The 20,026-nt window shown below is 38.8% G+C and overlaps 1 protein-coding gene across 2 annotated transcripts in view; it reads left to right on the plus strand.

The window, feature by feature from the left end:
* The window catches only part of LOC107695425 (excitatory amino acid transporter 2-like), a 57,352-nt gene that overhangs the window by 25,737 nt on the left and 11,589 nt on the right, over positions 1-20,026 (plus strand). For both annotated transcript variants that reach the window (XM_016495326.1, XM_016495325.1), the window contains exons 2-9: positions 6,597-6,736; positions 7,564-7,716; positions 9,897-10,069; positions 10,171-10,248; positions 11,228-11,372; positions 11,466-11,592; positions 11,687-11,920; positions 13,783-13,977. In XM_016495326.1, coding sequence (XP_016350812.1) covers positions 6,607-6,736; positions 7,564-7,716; positions 9,897-10,069; positions 10,171-10,248; positions 11,228-11,372; positions 11,466-11,592; positions 11,687-11,920; positions 13,783-13,977 — 1,235 coding nt within the window. In that variant the 5' untranslated portion in view covers positions 6,597-6,606. The remainder of the gene's footprint in view (positions 1-6,596; positions 6,737-7,563; positions 7,717-9,896; positions 10,070-10,170; positions 10,249-11,227; positions 11,373-11,465; positions 11,593-11,686; positions 11,921-13,782; positions 13,978-20,026) is intronic.

The raw sequence follows: 20,026 nt of genomic DNA on the forward strand, positions 1-20,026 counted from the left end.
TCAGTCTGCAGCTGTAAAAGGAAAATATAATATACTTAAGTAAAGCAATGAACTGAGTATGAACAAATGCAACATCAGATCATTGACACCAGCTAAAATATAACTTTTCAATAAGTAACAAACCTCAGCTTTTATAATAAATTTAGATAAGATTACATATATTAAGTGTATATCAAATAGATGGAAACTGTAGTATTAAAAACACTTTACAATAAGATTCCATTTGTTAGATAACATGACCTAACAATAAATAATAGTTATATAGCAATTATTCTTCTTAGGGTTAATTTAAACATTTACTAATACATAAATCACAAGTTTAATCTGTTAAAATTATTTAATGCACAATGAACAAACATGAATGATCAAGTGTTTGTATTAAATAACATTCACAAACATTAATGAATGTTGTAAAAATATATTGTTCACTCACTGTAAGATGTTACTAGATCTAACTCATGTTAGATAACATGAAGTCATTGTAAAGTCTATACAGGAGATACAATTTGACTGTACTTTTATTTAATCCAAACTGTGTTCATAGTTAATTTTAAAGGATGTTTTAAACCTGCTAGAGTTATCCAGCCAAGAATAACAACAAACTAACAAAAAAAAAGCCGAGATCTGTTTTTCTGACGGACTGATATGACATAAACACTGTTAACCATACATTTGTACATTCTCTAACACACATAGTTTGGATACACCTTTCATTTAAAAGCCTCTGGTGTGTAATAATAGTAAATACCATTATGTCCTCCTGCTTTTTACAATAATAAAAGTTATAGGAGCATTAAATAGTTAACAAAGGAACTTCATTCTAATGCTCATTATATTAGCGTTAGCCACGCTTATGCTAAAGATTAACTACGCTAACGGCGATGTTTATTTCAATCCAACATTCAAATTAAAATATTCATAACAGAAGCTCTAAATATTAAAATTTTAATTGAAACTTACTCTTTCATTTGATCGGGGTGTCGGTCTTTAAGGTGTTTTGTTAGTTTGATGCGTTTCCTCCTCTTGAGATCTCCACTGCTTTTAAGAAGAGGTTGCCAGGTTTTCACAACAAAACCCGTCTCAGTGCTTTTATGAAGAGAGCACATCTGCGCACCTTTCGGATAGCGAATCAAGAACTGGGTTGACCGGGTACTCGGTACCACCGGTACTTAAGAAACCCTGGTACCGTAACGTTTTCATTTTTTTAGTACTGACTTGGTACCGAAATACCAGGTCTTTTGACAACACTAGTTCAGACGCTTTGTTGGATGTTCTACTCGGAGGGGCAGCGGTCCTGTTCAAACGCGTGCTTAGACGGAAACGAGGGAAGCGAACCGGTGCGTTGGTTAAGCTCCATGAGCACGGCTTCTGAACAGTGCTTCCTAGTATCCATCTAGTGAATCTCCGATCTCTTCCTAACAAAACGGATTAACTTCTTCTCCTCACCCGCACAAACAATGACTTTTCAAATTCTGCTGCATTGTGCTTCACTGAAACCTGGCTGAGTGAAGCCATTCTGGACAACGTGCTTCATCTGCCGGGCTTCCAGCTGTTCAGAGCGGATCGCATCGCGGAATTAACAGGGAAAACAAAAGGCGGTGGACTATGTTTCTACATAAATGAAGGTTGGTGTTCAGATGTAACAGCTCTGAAGAAGATGTGCTCTCCTAATTTAGAGGCGCTCTTCATAAACTGTAAACCTTTCTACTCGCCGCGGGAGCTTTCCTCGTTCATTCTCGTGAATGTGTACGTTCCTCCGGACGCGTGTGTGAGCGCAGCGCAGAACAGCTGGCTGAACTAATAACTGAAATGGAGCAACAGTGCCCGGACTCTTTTAATTATTCTTGGAGATTTTAATCAAGCAAATCTCTCCAGTGAACTGCCAAAATACAGACAGCACGTTACATGTCCCACCAGAGACAGTAATATATTGGATCACTGTTACACCACAATAAAGGATGCTTATCACTCTGTCCCACGAGCAGCTTTGGGACTCTCTGATCACTGCCTAGTTCATCTTATACCGACCTACAGGCAGAATCTGAAATCAGCTAAACCTCTACTAAGGACTGTAAAGGGATGGACTAATGAAGCACTGACTGGAGTGTTTCTGAAGCTGCAGCCACCGATCTGGATGAGCTCACAGAGACTGTAACTTCATACATCAGTTTCTGTGAGGATATGTGCATTCCTACCAGGACTTATTTAACATACAACAATGACAAACCATGATTCACAGCAAAACTCAAGACAGCACTGTCAGGACGAAGAGGATGCCTACAGGAGTGGGGACAGAATCTTGTACAATCAGGCCAGGAACACACTGACAAAGGAGACCAGAGTGGCTAAGAGGAGCTACTCTAAAAAGCTGGACAACCAGTTTTCAGCCAATGACCCTGCTTCACTGTGGAAAGGACTGAAAGACATCACAAACTACAAGACACCATCCCCCAGCACTAAGACAAATCAACAACTTGCTGAAGACCTGAATGAGTTTTACTGCAGATTTGAAACTCCCGGTCTCACACCCCATACCCACTCTGACCATTACCACCACAAACATTAACACCTCCAGCAACCCCCCTCTCCCCCTCCTGCACTTTGGGTCAGTGAAGATGATGTGCGTCAGCTCTTCAGGAAACAGAAGAGAAGCACCAGACCCAGACGGTGTTTCACCATCCTGTCTGAAAACCTGTGCTGACCAGCTGGCCTCCATCTTTTGACAGATCTTCTGGAGCTGTGTGAAGACCCTTCCTTCTTCAAACGCTCCACCATCATCACCATTCCTTCATACATTAGTTTCTGTGAGGATATGTGCATCCCCACCAGGACATTTCTTATCATTCAATAATGATAAACTGTAGTTTACTGGGAAACTCAAACAGCTTAGTCATGCCAAAGAGGATGCTTACAGAAGTGGGGATTAAATCTTGTACAACCAGGCCAGAAACAGACTGACAAAAGAGATCAGAGTGGCTAAAAAAACCTACTCTGAAAAGCTGATTTCTGCCAACGACCCGGCGTCAGTATGGACTGGTCTGAGGAACATCACTAAGTACAAGACACCACCCCCACAGTCTGTGGAGAATTAACAACTGGCTGACGATCTGAATGTGTTTTACTGCCGATTCGAAAAGCCCAGTCTCTCACCCCACACCTGCTCTGATCTGCACTTCACACACTCACCTACCCCTCCTGCAACTCCCCTCCCTGCCTCCCCCACCATTCAACCTGTGCTTAAGGTCTGTGTACAGGATGTGAACTGGGTTTTCAGGAAACAGAAGACTAATGGCGCTTTTCCACGGCGTGGTACACGGTTTGGCTCGGCACGGTTTGCGTTTCCACTGCAGTTCAGTACCGCTTTAGAGTGGGCGGGATTATTTACATGTTGTTATAGTTGCGCCGCCTCTACTACCACGACTCCTAAAAAAAACTTTTTCATTCCGCGCTGCCCCATCAAGCTCTCGCTGGATCTGCTCCTCTGCTGTCAACGAGAGGAACGTCTGTTCTTCCGCAACAGACAACAAAACTTTTTGGTTGTTATAAAAAGGTGCGCTCGTTCCAAACAGTTGTGTACCGTGCCTTACCATGCAGTGGAAAAGCGCCATATGAAAGTTTCAGGCCCAGATGGTGTTTCACCTGCCTGTCTAAAAGTCTGCGCTGACCAACTGGCCCCCATCTTTACACAGACCTTCAACAGATCACTGGAGCTGTGTGAAGTTCCCTGATGCTTCAAACGCTCCACCATCATTCCGGTCCCAAAAAGCACAAAATCACTGGACTACTACAGACCTGTCGCTCTCACGTCTGTGGTCATGAAGTCATTTGAGCGACTGGTCCTGGCCTACCTGACGGACATCAATGGACCCTTGCTGGATCCTCTTCAGTTTGCGTACACAGCAAACAGGTCTGTGGATGATGCAGTCAACATGGGACTGCATTACATCCTGCAACACCTCAACAGACTTGGGAATTATGCAAGGATCTTATTTGTGGACTTCTGTTCAGCCTTCAATACCATAATGCCTGACCTTCTCTCAGCCAAACCCCCCCTGCAATCCCCCCACTCACCATTATAAACAGCGCTGTGGCTGCAGTGGAGTCATTCAGGATCCTGGGCATCACCATCTCTCAGGGCCTGAAGTAGGACATTCACATAGACTGTATTGTGAAAAAGGACCAGCAGAGGTTGTATTTCCTTCGCCAGCTGAGGAAGTTCAACCTGACACAGGAGCTGCTGAAACAGTTCTACTCTGCCGTCATTGAGTCTGTCTTATGTTCATCTGTAACTGTTTGGTTTGCTCAATATGCTCAAGCAATTTGTGTGCTCTTTCTCCTCAGCTTCACAAAGAAAAATAATGCATCAGAGTGAGGATGGTCCTCGTGTGCCCAATGGACAGTTGTCCTCTGTCCCATGTCCTGTTGCTCCTCAGAAGGCTGGTGGGAATGAGGCTTGTGTGTAGAAATAATCTAAAAAAAATAAGCCACACAGGTGTAATTGAAGTATCATTCCTTGCAATGATTATATTTGTAATACATTTTAATAAATAATTCACATTCTGTTAAGCATTTCAGTTTTGATGATATATTTTTAATAATTAGCCAAACAACTGTTAATCATAATGGATAAATATAGATTACTGTATTTCACATAACCTTAACCCTTTCGGCATCCATTTACCTGTCTGTCTCAGACTGTTGCCATCAACACAATTATTTCCTAATGTGAAAACCCTGTGAATCATCCTCTTTTATAGTCCATAGTCCAGGCATTTCCAGCATAATGCATTTTTTTAAATGAGGTTCAGTGGGTTCTTAGCTTGACTTAGTCTGTCTAATTATTCCAAACCAGAAAACATTATCTGTATTGTACCTGGAATAGAAAAGGGCCTTCCCAAGCTGTTGGAAAAAAAACACAATTCCCTAAAATGTCTTTGTGTTGTATTGTATTGTGTAAGAATTTGTACTCACAGAAATGACAGTAATAACCCATTAAACAGAACAGGATTCATATATCAGTTAACAACACGCTGAACTTAGTAAAAGTGCTGTTAATTTGATATTTGGATGACAAATTTTCACTTATACTTCAAAAATAACAAAACTTCATGATCTCCATCTGTGTTCTTTGAAGCTGACGAGGAGATCTTCCCGTAGGGAAACCAGCATTGTCTCATTAAGACATACACATGTGCCCATGCTGCCAGTTCCTTTCAACACACATCCAATTAAAAATGTGTAATTACGTAAGATCACACATGATGAGCCAACATGAACATCAGAGTTTTGTGTCTGTGAGAAGAAGCAGTGCTAATGCATTTGCAAGGTCTACATGCTTTTTCATGTTTGTACCATTTCTGGGACCAATTATGAGTTTGTTTGTTTGTTTATTCATTCATTTCAAAGTGTATTTGCTTAGATTTCAATATGTGGATTAAACAGGATTGTAAGAGATATGTAGAGCTCATTTGAAACTGCTGACAAAAACTCTGCATGTCCACTGACAAAACTCGCTTGATTTTGGATTTGAGAACCCTATTGAAGTACATTAAACCTTATAGCAACAGTGTTTAGCTACAGTAGTAATAATATAAGTGTATTATGGAGAAAAAAAAGTTTTTTTACGACTAACAACATAAAAAAAACTTGTTTGCTTTTTTTGCATTGACTGATTACACAAAATCAACACTCATAAGAAGCTACGTCGTAGTCTCCTTATGAGCGAACATGTGTTGCTATTGTTTCAGCTTTTTCTTTCTTCAGTGTACAGTTTTTCTCCGACACAAAGTGGAATAAATCCCCTTTTGCGTGCCATCTATGGCTTTTAGAAAGTCTCTTTATATGCGGTTTATCATCTGGGATGATTTGTGAGGATTAAAGACCTTGTTCGCTCCTTCATCAGTGTGGATGTCCTCGTAGGCATTGATTCCTCTGTCTGTCCGTTTGGCAGTAGTCAGAGAATGTGTCAGACTGGGTGATTTAAACTATAAATCACAGTTACATCATTCTGTTCAAGTGAACCCCGGTGGTAATCGAAGGGGTAATTCATACAGTAATGTCTGTTCAGGAAACCACTTTTCCAGTATGAAATCCATTCTCTTCTGGAAAGGGCAATAGAAGAGGTTTCCCTCATCAGAGAGAGTGCAGTTTTTACATTTTCTTGTGCCCAAAAACGATGACAGTATGCGTCCTATTCTGGACCTAAGATATTTGAGTTTAAAATATTGATAAAATGTCCTTTCAGAAAGCTAATGCAGAAGTATATAATGTCGCAAATACATCAGGGGGATTGGTTTGGTGTGACATATATGAAGGCTGCAGATCTTCATATTTAGATTGTGCTGAAGCACAAGCCATTTCTCAGGTTGACTTTTGGGAGCAAAGCCTATCAGTTTTGCATCCTTCTGTTCTGACTGACTCTCACACCTTTCTGAAATGCACAGATCCGCATTTTGAACTTGCAGATGCCTCGAATGATTGGTTGGTGCTAGCACACACTGAGAGTCTTGCTAAACAACATTGAGACATTGTCACACTGATCACATGTTCATGCCATGAATTTGCTTATTTACTCTTTTGTCTGTTTCTCTGTGCAGTTCTGGAAACATGCCGAAGCACGTGGAGGTAAGGATGCATGAAAGCCACCTGGAACCCATTGAGGCGAGGCCGAACTCCAAATGGGGCACAATATGCCAGAAGATGCACAAGAACCTGCTGCTCACGCTGACTGTGATGGGTGAGTGTTCTTCAGCAATCCACAGTGAGGAAAGGGAAGAGTAGACAGATTAAAGAACACAGCATACATAGCATGGTCTGATGCTGCAAAGCAGAGCTACTGCTGAATAACTGGTATCTGGACAGTAAAGGCTCAGTAGAGAGCAGGTGACAGTAAATTTTTTATATTTCTTCATTGTACCAATGAATAAATGGTGAGGAAGTTATCTTTATATTGCATTGTTGAAGTAATAGGTGAATATATTCCTTTGGAGTCTTTGGAGGGTGTGGATAGCAGTTAGTATCTCTGTGAAGACATCCTGAGTGGGCGAGTGTGATGCATGTGTGATTATGTGTGTGTTTCAGGATATAAAAAACAAGATTCTTTTTAGGATTCTAAACTCAGAAAGTAAAGTGCCTCAGCAGGGGTGCTTGAGTGCTTTAGAGACTGTTAGGTAGGTGGTGGCTTGGACAAACGCTGTGATAGTAGGGCTGAAGAGTGCACTGTGCCCAGGGATGGAATGCCTCTGTTCCAGAGCCTTCACTTGACACAGATATGGTTCCACAACACAATATCTGGAAAAATATCCCATACATGATGGTACATATGACTATCTGGACCTGCATTCTCAATAAGACACTTTTTTTTCCATCTAATTCAGCCAACTCCACTTCATGCACTTGTCTTGCATTATTGCAACTTTTGATACTTTTATTTTTACCACATTAATTTAAAGACTGCCTAATTATGTTCACTACCTATGACCCAGAGGGAGGGGGGGGGATCACATATGGCCACATATTTGTATATACATTTAAAGTATGTTCAGGAATATTTTCCTTTCATAGGTGTGATTTTGGGAGCTGTTTCTGGTATGCTGCTGCGTGTGGCTTCTCCAATCGATGACAACATTGTCATGGTAATTGCCTTCCCTGGAGATATTCTAATGAGGATGATAAAAATGCTCATCCTTCCCTTAATCATCTCCAGCTTAATCACAGGTAACACAAACCTCATATTTTAATAAGCTGTCAACAATATGATTGGAAATGTTAAATACATTGGCGAAACCACAAACAACTAATTCAGCTGAGAGTAATGCTTGGGTGTGTTATTATCAGTGTTGGGGGTAACTCATTACAAGTAACGCGAGTTACGTAATCAGATTACTTTTTTCAAGTAACTAGTAAAGTAACGCATTACTTTTTAATTTACAAGAGAATATCTGAGTTACTTTTTCAAATAAGTAACGCAAATAATGCAACTCAGAATATGACGCAAACCTGCAATAATTAAATGTTAAACAACACAAATATCCTTTATGTATTTAATCCCATTCTATTAACCAATGTCTTTGCTTCTGACCTTCGATGATCCAGTTCAACCGTACTAATGAGCAAAAATTACTCTAGACAAACATTTGTGTGTCTTTTTTGTGTTGAAATTTCTTCTTCTGCATTCTACTGTACGGACTTAAATTTACTTTCCCTTCAGCCTGAGGCTTATTCATTTAACTTTTGGTGTGAAAAGGCTTTTATATTTGCCAAAAATATAATTTTTTTATTTTAAAAACAAACCAGAAAGCCCTGTCCAAATGACAAGCAAGCCCTGTCCAGACGTAACGCATTACTTTCCATAAAAAGTAACTAAGTAACGAAATTAGTTAATTTTTATGGAGTAACGCAATATTGTAATGCATTACTTTTAAAAGTAACTTTCCCCAACACTGGTTATTATACTAACAAACGGAGTGGAAAACAGTGAGAGAGAAAGAGGCGTAATCTTTTAACCTTAGGCCTTTTCAAAATGTGCTTATGCCTTTAATTTAGTCAAAAATCTTCTGATGTAGAGTGATGTGAGAAGAACTGTGTTCATTCTTTTTAATGTTTGATGTTCTCACAGATTATGGTTGCTGTTGTTTCTGCTTTATAGTTCTTTACTGTATTTAAAATGGTCTATTTTGGAGATCTAAACTGTAAAAAAAACCTGTCATTTAATTTCTGCGCACTCATTTAATTTAATTTAATACACTAATACTTAGAGAAAGGTCTTTTCAGTCATTAGGTTTTGTGTCAAGAAAGGCCGTTGGTTGTGCCTTATACTGGGAGAGACAAAGAGAGAGAGTTTGCTGTGATGGTAGGGTTAGGGTTAAGGGACAGAATATACAGTTTGTACAGTATAAAAACCATTACACCTATGAAGAGGTAAGGGACAGTGGGTTATAAAGGACAATGAATATGAATGCAATTAATATTCAATAAAGTTTGGTTTAAAGCACTTAATTAATGACATTTTCCCATTTTCTGTGACCTAATCTAAGTGAGAACTACTCACTCCTTATTACTAGTTAACAATTCATTTACTTTGAGATAATTAAACAATAATAATTGTGTTAATTACAGTGATAATGAATGAAGAACACACTGTTTTGTATAGAGTCTATTAATGTATTAACTATAGTTTATAAACTATGAATTAACTATAAACTAATAGTTTGTTAATGGTTTGTAAGTACTTTTTTAGTGTATACTTATTATAAAGTGTTGCCGGAGGAGGTTTACCTTATTTCTCCATACTGACTTTGGCAGTGCTAGTGCAGGATATCTTATATAATCATGTGTGCGGCAGCTTCTGTGTATTGCAGTCAGAGGTGCTGTCAAGTCAATGCCATGAGCACAAGACAGCAAAGTACAAAACCTGGATCATCATCAACAAAGTACAAAACTACATATTGTATCACATGTTGTCTCTATTGCTGTATATTCTCAGCCTAGTCAGATCTGCTAATCCCATCAAGCCACAAACATCTGCCAAGCAAGCACAGAATGTATCAGCATGTCTGCTGTGTAGAAGTAACCGCAAACTTAAATTGTATCTCATGCCAATTCACTGAAATTTAACACAAAACGTAAAAAAAAAAAAGTGTTGAATCTATTTGAGATTCATTTTGGTTTTGGTTGGGAAGGGGCATACTATCATTCTTGCTGTTTAAATCATGCATTATGATTATATACTGTAGTAATATCATATATACACAATTCAGTGTTCACAGCAATCTGACTGAGCTAGATTGGCAAAAACTGTATATCAAAATACGTAATGGCACTGAAAAAACAACATTTGAGTTGTGACTATGACAGAATGATCATGTAAAACAATATGGCACTTTTCCCTAACTGAGGTCTTTCCGGTCTGGATGCAAAGTCAAGTGGTCGTCTGGGTTCCAGAGCCATGATTTATTACATGACCACTACTATCATTGCTGCTGTGCTGGGGGTCATCCTGGTGCTCCTCATCCACCCCGGAAATCCCAAACTCAAGGAGAATCTAGGAGAAGGAGCTGAGAATGATGAGGTTTCCAGGCTGCCGTGCTGGGGGTCATCCTGGTGCTCCTCATCCACCCCGGAAATCCCAAACTCAAGGAGAATCTAGGAGAAGGAGCTGAGAATGATGAGGTTTCCAGTCTCGATGCCTTTTTTGACCTTATCAGAAACCTCTTCCCTGAGAACTTGGTTCAGGCTTGCTTCCAGCAGGTAAGACAGGACGCATGTGCAAACCCGTATGTGCTTCCATAGGGAACTTTTAGACTCACTTTATATCAGGAGCTTTCAACTACAAATTGATAAAGTATACATATTGTGTAAACACATATTAATTTCTGTTCTTTTTATATGAACAATTTTTTGCTGTTTAACATGTTAAAAATAATTAAGATAGCATCCTTTTTCCCTCAAGAAGCTGTGATAATGTTCTGTCCACATATCTTTTGGTTAGCATTACAGTGTTTGGTAATTAAAGGAATAGTTCACCCAAAAATGAGAATATGCTGAAAAATGTGCTCACCCTCAGGCCATTAAAGATGTAGATGTGTTTGTTTCTTTATCAGGACAGATTTGGAGAAATTTAGTATTACTGAATCAGCAGAGAATGACTGACAAACAGAAACATCACCAAACACACTATAAAAAACACAGCTAAATGTGACATTATAATGGGTTTAGGTGGATATTATTACAAATTTACTTAAATTGAAAGATTTGATCAGTCAATTAATTTAGGCCTGGATTACAATTATACTGTTCTGTTGAATGTCTATGTAATTGCTCATTTCATGATTTCACTGTTATCGTAGTACTTATAGTAGAAAGATGCCTTTACATGTATTTAAAATATGAAATATTCAAAATATGACTCAAATTAGATAAGTTGTTTACACATTCTTTTGGTGATTCAATGTGAAATTATATTTATGATACAATTTAGGTTAGGTTACCATTAATAGTGGAATTAATTACAGAATTCTGTGCAATTAATGAATCATTCCTAATCAGTCAATCAACAGTCCTAGTAATTGTAAGGTTGTACTTACATTTAAAGTAAATGCATGAAATTATAGATATATTAAATGTTTAATTTAATAATGTGCATTGCAGTTAAAGACATCTGATATAAAGTGGGAGTTGAACAATAAATTGGTGTAATAAATTAGTCAGGTGATGTTGAAATTCACAGATCCAGACCGTCGTGAAGAAAGTAGAAGTTCAGCCTGATTTCGATGACACCAACAGCACTGACTATCTGTCAAATGCCACCAAACCACCCCCTATTTTCAGAGACAAGAAATCTCTTCAGTTCAAGAGTGGAATGAATGTGCTGGGTAGGGCGACCATACTCTCAGATATCTATAATTCCTTATAATAACTCCTTCCCTTTTCAGTGATTGATTGATTATCTTTGTCTTTCATTCCAGGTCTACTTGGATTCTTCATTGCCTTTGGTATTTGTATGGGCAAGATGGGAGAGAAAGCTAGGCTCATGATTGACTTCTTCAGCATACTCAATGAGATTGTGATGAAGCTAGTTATCATGATCATGTGGTCAGTTGTACTTTTTATGTCCTCTAGCTAAGTACAAAGTCCAGTAATGATATGTTTTATACCGATGGACTCACATTATGGACTGACTCTATAGGTACTCTCCCTTTGGCATCGCCTGCTTGATCTGTGGAAAGATCATCTCTATCAAAGATCTGGAGGTGGTGGCCAGGCAGCTGGGGATGTACATGGTGACAGTTATTATTGGTCTGATCATCCATGGTGCCATATTCCTGCCATGCATCTACTTTGCAATTGTACGGAAAAACCCCTTCTCGTTCTTCATGGGTATCTTCCAGGCCTGGATCACAGCTCTGGGCACAGCCTCTAGGTATGAAATTACACTACATGACCTTTGCATAAATTATATATTAATTCTTTTTAGCCATACATTTGTAAATATTATTGAAATATTAATGTTATTATATGGCCTGATGGATTTTTTTATTTATGTAACGCTTTTCACTATACACATAGTATGTATCACTTTGAGTGTAGCATACTCCAGCCCCAATCAAATATAGCGACACATCAATAACATCATATCTCATTGGTTCTTGTGTCATGTCATCATGACATTAAGTCACGTGACACATACGAAGCAGTCTGGTTTGGTGTTATTGACCTGTCACCCTATTTGATTTAGACTCTGCTTACCCCCCTTTAAAATAATCACATTTTGTTGCTTTGCAGCCTGAAATGAAGATGGACAAAGTTTTTGTCTTATCCAGCTGTATATGCTCAGTGTAACTTATGGCATCCAAGTGAAAGATATAACACCAACATGTCAGAGAGAAAAAAAAAAAACAGAATCACTAAGTTGGGAAAAGCATCAGCCCCTTGTGTCAGTATTTTGTTGAAGTACCTTTTGCTTTAATTGCAGCCTTTAGTCTGTTGGAATTTGTCTCTCTCTCGACTAACTTTGCACATCTAGACTTTGCAATATTTGCTCACTCTTCTTTGCAGAACTGCTCAAGTTCAGTTAAATTTGATGGTGAGCATTTGTGGACTGCAGTCTTCACTGCAGTCTAGGCTCTGATGAGGCCATGCAAGGACATTTAGCTTTTTCTCCTTCAACCACTGTGTGTCAGTTCTGCTGTGTGCTTTGGCTCATTGTCATGTTGGAAGGTAAACCTTCTTCCCATTGACAGCTTTCTGGCAAAGGGCAGCAGATTTTCCTCAAGGATTTGATGGTATTTTGCCGCATCCATTTTTCCTTCTATCCTGACAAGTGCTCCAGTCCCTGCTGCAGAGAAACACCCCCATAACATGATATCACCACCTCCATGCTTTACTGGAGGAATGCTGTTATTTGGATGCTGAGCTGTGTTGGATTTCCGCCAGACATATCAATTGGTGTTGAGGCCAAATCATTCAATTTTAGTCTCATCTGCCTCAGAAACTTCAAGGTGCATTTTTGCAAAGCTCAGTTGTGACTGCATGTGGCCTTTCTTGAAGAGCATCTTTTTTTCTTGAAACCCTCGTATACAAGCCACATTTATGGAGAATTTGTGATATTGTTGTCACATGCTCACAATGACCACTCTTTGGCATAAACTCCTGCAGCTGCTTCAGAGTTGTTGTCGGTCTCTCAGTCGCCTCTCTGAGCAGTTTCCTCCGGCTCTTTCATCAGTTTGGAGCGACGTCCTGATCCTGGGAGGTTCCGTATTGTACCAATTACCTTCCACTTCTTAATAATAGACTTCGCTGTGCTTCTAGGCATTGATAAAGACTTTGAAATTATTTTTTTGTATCCATCTCCTGACTTGTGCCTGTCCACAACTTTATCTCAGAGATCTTTTGACAGTTCCTTGCGGTTGATTGTTCCTTGCGGGGTGATCCTTTTTCCAACTCACTGATTCTGCTTTGTTTTTCTGACATGTTGGTGTTTTATCTTTCACTTGGATGTTATAAGTTACACTGAGTAAATACAACTGGATAAAACAAAAACTGTGTCCATCTTCATTTCAGGCTGTAAAGCAACAAAATGTGATTATTTTAAAGGGGGGTGATTCTTTTCTATACCCACTGTATATACAGTACCTATGAAATAAAGTTTATAAATTACTATTATAAATAAATATATGTACAAAAAACAAACAAAAAGTCAAAAACTGCTAATTATTACAACATAACCACAAGCATCATTTATTATCTGAGTAAGAATTATATGTTTTCCTTTTCTTCTTCTAGTGCTGGCACTCTGCCCGTAACGTTCCGTTGTCTTGAGGAAAACCTTGGTATTGACAAGAGAGTTACACGTTTTGTGCTGCCTGTTGGAGCAACAATTAACATGGACGGAACAGCCCTCTATGAGGCTGTAGCTGCCATTTTCATTGCCCAGATGAACGGAATTGATTTAGATCCCGGTCAAATCGTCACTGTCAGGTAAGACAGAATAGGCTACTTTTCAAAAATATATATTATGAACTAACATCCACCTAATTAATTAATGTGCTGGGCACCAACTAAATGTTACAGAGAGGTGGAGCCGAGCATAAATCATATATTAAGCATATTTTCCTGTTTTTTGTAGGTAATTATGATCAACCATATACATTTCTTTTTAATTACAACTATAACTTTTCTATTACCTTCTACTAAGTGGGCTTAATAATTCAGAAACTAAATTATCCGTCATATGTAATCAAAAAAAAAAAATTTTTTTATTAGCTGTCATTTATTTCCCATCCGCCAGCAGTGGCATAGCACCAATTATTGCTTTTTTTAATAAAGCAATAAACAAGTTCATAAAATCTAGCCCACTATCAAAACAATACACATTTTGACTGCTGACACATTAAATAGGTGTATAACTTGGCACAGATTCTATATGCTGTCAACATTTCTCCAAACCTGCTCCTGAAGCAGCTAGTCAAGGTCTTCAGACTCACTAAAACTTCCAGGCCAGTGTGTTGGAGCTAAACTCTGCATAACATTGACCCTTTAGGAGCAGGATTGGACACCCCTGTGCTACATACAGTTAAAGAGCTTTTCTAAGTAAATGAAACAACCGGTGGTTATAATGTTGCAGGAACTGTAAAAATGGTATTCTTACCACCACTTGTGAGCAATGCGAGCGATTCACATCAATGAATTCTACCAAAGTTTCATATTTCTTGTAATGATTTTTATGTCAGTTGAAAATGTATCATCAGAAGTTTATCTGGGATGCCTAATGCCAAGTTCACACTACAGGATTTTAACCCTGATTTAAGCCCGATTTGCAAGTCAACGAGCTCGCCGACAGTTCGGGCTGTGATCAGGGGCAAATCAGCGTTCGGTGATCAGTGCTCGGCAATCTTTATGTGTGAACTACTGAACGACGCATTAAAGAGGCTCGCTGACGCCTCGCCGACACCAAACAAATATCTAGCATGCTAAATATCTGGACCTGACGGCTGACTCAACATCCTGTGGTGTCAGGTGTCACGACGAGCTACAGCCAATCAGAGAGCAAGGCATGGGTTGAGGTCACCGGAGGAAAACAACAGCAGCAGCAACACGGCTTTAAGAAAAGTGTGGACACAATCAATGGAGCAGAATTTTTCAGAACAGATCATCGCGCAAACAGCTTGCAGCGCTAATTTCTTCCCGAGATCCATTTTCAAATGAACAACTCCTGATGTTTGACGTGTTGTTTCATGTCATTCCCGTGTGTTCCCCAAATGTGGTTTGGGGACCGGATAGAGTTGTTGTGTAACAGAGTTGTTGTCAGACCGTGTAGTGTGTGACCCCTGTTGCGGACCGTTTATGAAGTGTCATGTAGTCTGAACAGCACAGTGACATGCCGATATTTAAAGTCGTGTAGTGTGAACTAGGCTTAAAGTTTCCTTTCATAGGGTCAATGAGTGCGGCATCAGTAGCTGAAGCTACGGGAACACCTTCCATGTTTGATGATTGTCTGAAGCCTGTATAGAATCACGTCAATTCTGTGGCTGGTGGCACTAACACTGCCCGCTGAAACATAGTGTCACTGATGCCTCAAAAGGACATGCTCGTGCCACTCTTTTTCTGGGTTTTATCTGCCCATGCTTTATTTGCTTTGAATCACTGGTTTCATCCAAAGACTATAGAAATACAAAGACAGTTCACTCCTATACTTATGAATGGGAGAAACTACAATGCACAATATTCTAAATGAAAAGAGTCAATCGCTGATTGGTAAAATCATTGTGTCACTGCAGCGGCCGTTAAAAGCTCTGGTTTCCATAGAAACCTGAGGCTAGACCAGCCAACTCACCACACACCAGCTACAGGTGGAGAGGAGAGAGAGACTGATAGAGCCATTTCAGTGGATGGGGATGATTAGGAGGCCATGATTGACAAGGGCCAGTGGAGGGAATTTGGCCAGGACATCAGTGAAAAAACCTGTACTCTTTACGAGAAGTGCCATGGGATTTTTAGTGACCACAATGAGTCATGACCTCTGTTTAACGTGGTGCTTTTTTCACAGTATAGTGTTCCCAAACAGACCACAGGGCAAGCACCCCCTGCTGGCCTCACTAACACCTGTTCCTGCAGAATGTTAATGCGTCAACACTAACTGCATTGAATTAATGTTAAAATGTGATGTTGGTTCAACATCACTTTTGCACCCACAATTAATATTGAAACTATGGTGATATTTCAACAAAAATCTATGAAAATGTCATCGAATCAATGTTATGAAGAGCTGTTTCAACATCACTTATTCACCCTCAGTTAATGGTGAAGCAATGTTGAATTTTCATTTAAAAAAAAAAAAAAAAAAAAAAAAAAAAACCACTATGATGTTGTTTCTACATCACGGTTGTTTAATCGATATTAAAATAAAATGTGAAAAAAAAACATTGGTAATATTGTTGGATCAATATTATAATGTGATGTCGATACTAAACCACTTTTGTCGAAACACTGAAAACAAACATAAAACAACTGAAATACTGAAATTTCAACATAAAACAATGTTGCCATCTTATGTGCCAAGTTAATGATGAAACAACATTAATATTTCAACTACACAATGGAACATCGACTAATTCCTGACCATTCATTTCAAAGTCACTTTATTTTGTTATTTTTTTAAACAGTTTAACATAATCAATGACAAGAAGATACAGAAGATCAGTCTTTAAAAATAAAAGTGAGAGAAAAACGACAAAATCACAAAAGCTCCACAAACTTTAAAATAATTTGTTTCAGGAGTCTGATGTCAGACTACAAGTGATACAGTGATTCAAGTTTTAAAAAGCTGGCTTATGTCAGACTGCTGCCTCTTTTCCTTTGGGCTCTCTGAAATCTGAAAAAGATAGCATGAAGTCACCCAAGAGCAAGTCACTTCAGCTGTCATACATACAGTAACATTCAGGAATGTTAATCTGTTAAACACAATATGAATCACTTTTAAATTGCTCAACACAAAAAAAACATTCTTTTGTTTGAGCATCTTTAAAATATATTAATTTAATCTATTTATCTCAAATCTATTAACAGTTCAATATCAATACGGTTTCTACAATAACCGTTTGTAAATAGAAGCACAATGTCAGAGGTGTCCAATCTTTTCAGCTAAATTTATCTCCAGTCCTAATTAAACACAACTAAAACAGCTAATGAAGGTCTTTATGATCACTAAAAACTTTCAGGCAGGTGTGTTGGATATGTGAACTCTGAACTCTGCATGAAGGTAGCCACCTCTGAATTATGGCCATTATTTACAGGAAAAAGTATGGGATGTGAACATTAGTCTATAAATAAAATAATAGGCTGCAGATTCTACTTATGTAGGCTTAATCTACATAAATATCACAAAATAGTCTTGTCTGTCACTTTCTCAAAAACACAAGATGTAGTTTTTTATGATTGTGTACAGACTAAACTGAATTGAGATCAGTTACATTCATCACGTTTAATACTGATTGAGGAAAATTAATGATTACCCTACAAAGCAGTAAATCTGCCATTACTTCTACTAAAGGAAAGAACGGAAGGTGCTCTGCAAGAATTGATCAAGGCATGGGCTATATATAAAGTGTGATAGAATGCTGGTGTTCATGTCACTTGTCAAATAATAAAGTAGAAGCAACATTGTTTAAAATTTTACCAGAGATGTTGTGTGAAATATGTCACATGATGATCCAACATTTTTGAAATATTGAAATGACAACCTCAACCAAGATGATGGTTTGGATGAAAACTCAACATTGTATCAATGTCACCTTGCTATCTGTGATATTATTTAAAAATGAAAGTGCTTCACTGAGGCTCATTTTCTTTTTGAGGAAAGAAGGGCAATTGGCTATCCAATTCTTATGCAATTTTTGAGGCACTGCATGAGCTATAGTTTTGGGAATCTGATGCTGAGCTCAAGGCTATGAAGAGTCAGTCTCTTGCTCTTCCAAGACTGTGTGTGGTGTATTTTCTGAGGGGTGCAAACACATGGGGAGTTCTGGAACTCTGAAAGCTCACAATGCAATCTCTTTCAACTTGTATGTGCCTCTGTTTACTATTGCTATTTTTCACTTTTGGCTATCATGATTTGTCACTTTGGGCTACCAAATATCCAAGTCACACGATCAGTTGCTTCATGACTGATTTTGCATTGTAAGTTCCAGTATTGGGCAGGTACTCATTCTTTGTTGGCGAAAAGAGCCATAGGGAGAGGAAGTGCCTCCTTCCCAGAAAGAATCCCTTAATTTACAGTCTGTATTTTCTGGTGCTGAAAAGGGATAACTGATTGTGGCCAATCCTGCACTTGCATCTACTGGACTTCACACTCAGGATGTGCAATTGCATAATGTTGACTATAGATTTTGTAGGTCTGTGTCATGCACTGTTGGGTCTCATTGCAGTAGTTATACCATTGAATATAATCCACGTGAGGCTGGTTTAATGGTGGAACAGCAAGGGAGTCCGTCCCTTTTGGCGTACACACTGCAGTCTCAGATTTATGTGCATATGCTATTTTACTGTTCGACTGTTATCGTGGAAGCATCCCCAGTTATTGACTTAAAGAGGCAGAAATAGTCACCGTAAAATGATCACAACAGATACCTCATTATTGTGTTAGGTAGGATAGGTTTGCAAAGGGTGTCTGGCATGTGGAGTTTGGAGGGGTGATCATATCATGTGGCACATAAATTGCCTGGAGATGATTATAGTCTGCTGGCTTAAGTCATTTTCCTTTGAGACTACCATGTGATCATTAAAACAGACAACATATTTGTATTCTTGCACTTAATTGGCACTTACTTTTGCAAGGGCTTTCTTCCTCCCACGTGTCTGTAAACGCACACTGGTTTACTTTTGCCAGCAGACTCACTTTATGCTTGCAACTGTAAAACTTAGTCTTGCACTGTATGCCGGTAGGCCTAGTCTTGCATGATTCTGGGCTTTCTTCCTCCCATGTCTTACTCGGGTCAGAGTGCTTTTCTGGCTTATGCTTTGCTTCATAGTTTCTAGACGCCCTAACGAGCCAGGAGGATACTAAGATGAAAGCCAAACCTGAGGGCATTGCACATTGTGGGTCAGTTGAACCAAGTAGCGGACCTTCTCTCGAGACAGATTGAGGCATGGAGAATGGAGTTTGCACCCTCAGACTGTGAATCTGATTTGGCAAAGGTTTGACAGGTCAGAGGTGGATGTGTTTGCTTCCAGTGAAACCCTTTGGTGCTCCTTTGGTTTGTCTCCATCATCAGCTTTGTGGATAGATGCTCTTGCACAACAGTCTGTATGTTTTCCTGCTGATATGCCTGCTTCCAACAGTGTTGATGAGAGTGTGCAATGCATCTTCGGTAGGGTTGTGACGGTGAGGATATTTTCCCACGTTAATCAACGTGTGACAACACCGGTAATACCGGTATCACCGTGGGGGCGGGGCATTCCCTCTTTTCCTTGCTTTCCTTCACTTTTAAATAGCTTGTAAAAGCGGCGTGCGCATTTTACTTTCACTTTGAAATAGCGGCAATTCGGTGTAAAGCAATTGTTCGTTTGAATCTTCCCTCTTTTCCTCACTTTCCGTCGCTTTTAAATAGCTTAAAAGCGCTGTGCGCAATTTACTTTTACTTTTGAATTAGCGGCAGTTAGGCGTCAATTGCTTGAAGGCAACAACAAAATACAACGTCAAACTCACTTTAGCCTATATATAAAACATATATTATAAAACAAAATAACTTTTATTAACAAAACAAATACACCATGCTATAGGGCAGGCTATGCCTAATATAAAATAACAAATAACTTACATAAAGTTTAATAGGTATACAAAACTGGAAATAAGTAAACATGTATAACATATAACCAAATAAATAAGAAACGTAGAACGTTTATTAGCAAAACGAGTAAGAAAGCTTTGAGGCATGGCATACACCTTGATGTCAAATAAAATAAATAAATGACACAAAGTTTAAATAAAGTAAAAATCAGCAAACAATGTGGAACCAATTAAATAAGAAAC

This window comes from Sinocyclocheilus anshuiensis, unplaced genomic scaffold, assembly GCF_001515605.1.
Source record: "Sinocyclocheilus anshuiensis isolate Anshui unplaced genomic scaffold, SAMN03320099.WGS_v1.1 scaffold662, whole genome shotgun sequence".
NCBI classification, from domain to species: domain Eukaryota; kingdom Metazoa; phylum Chordata; class Actinopteri; order Cypriniformes; family Cyprinidae; genus Sinocyclocheilus; species Sinocyclocheilus anshuiensis.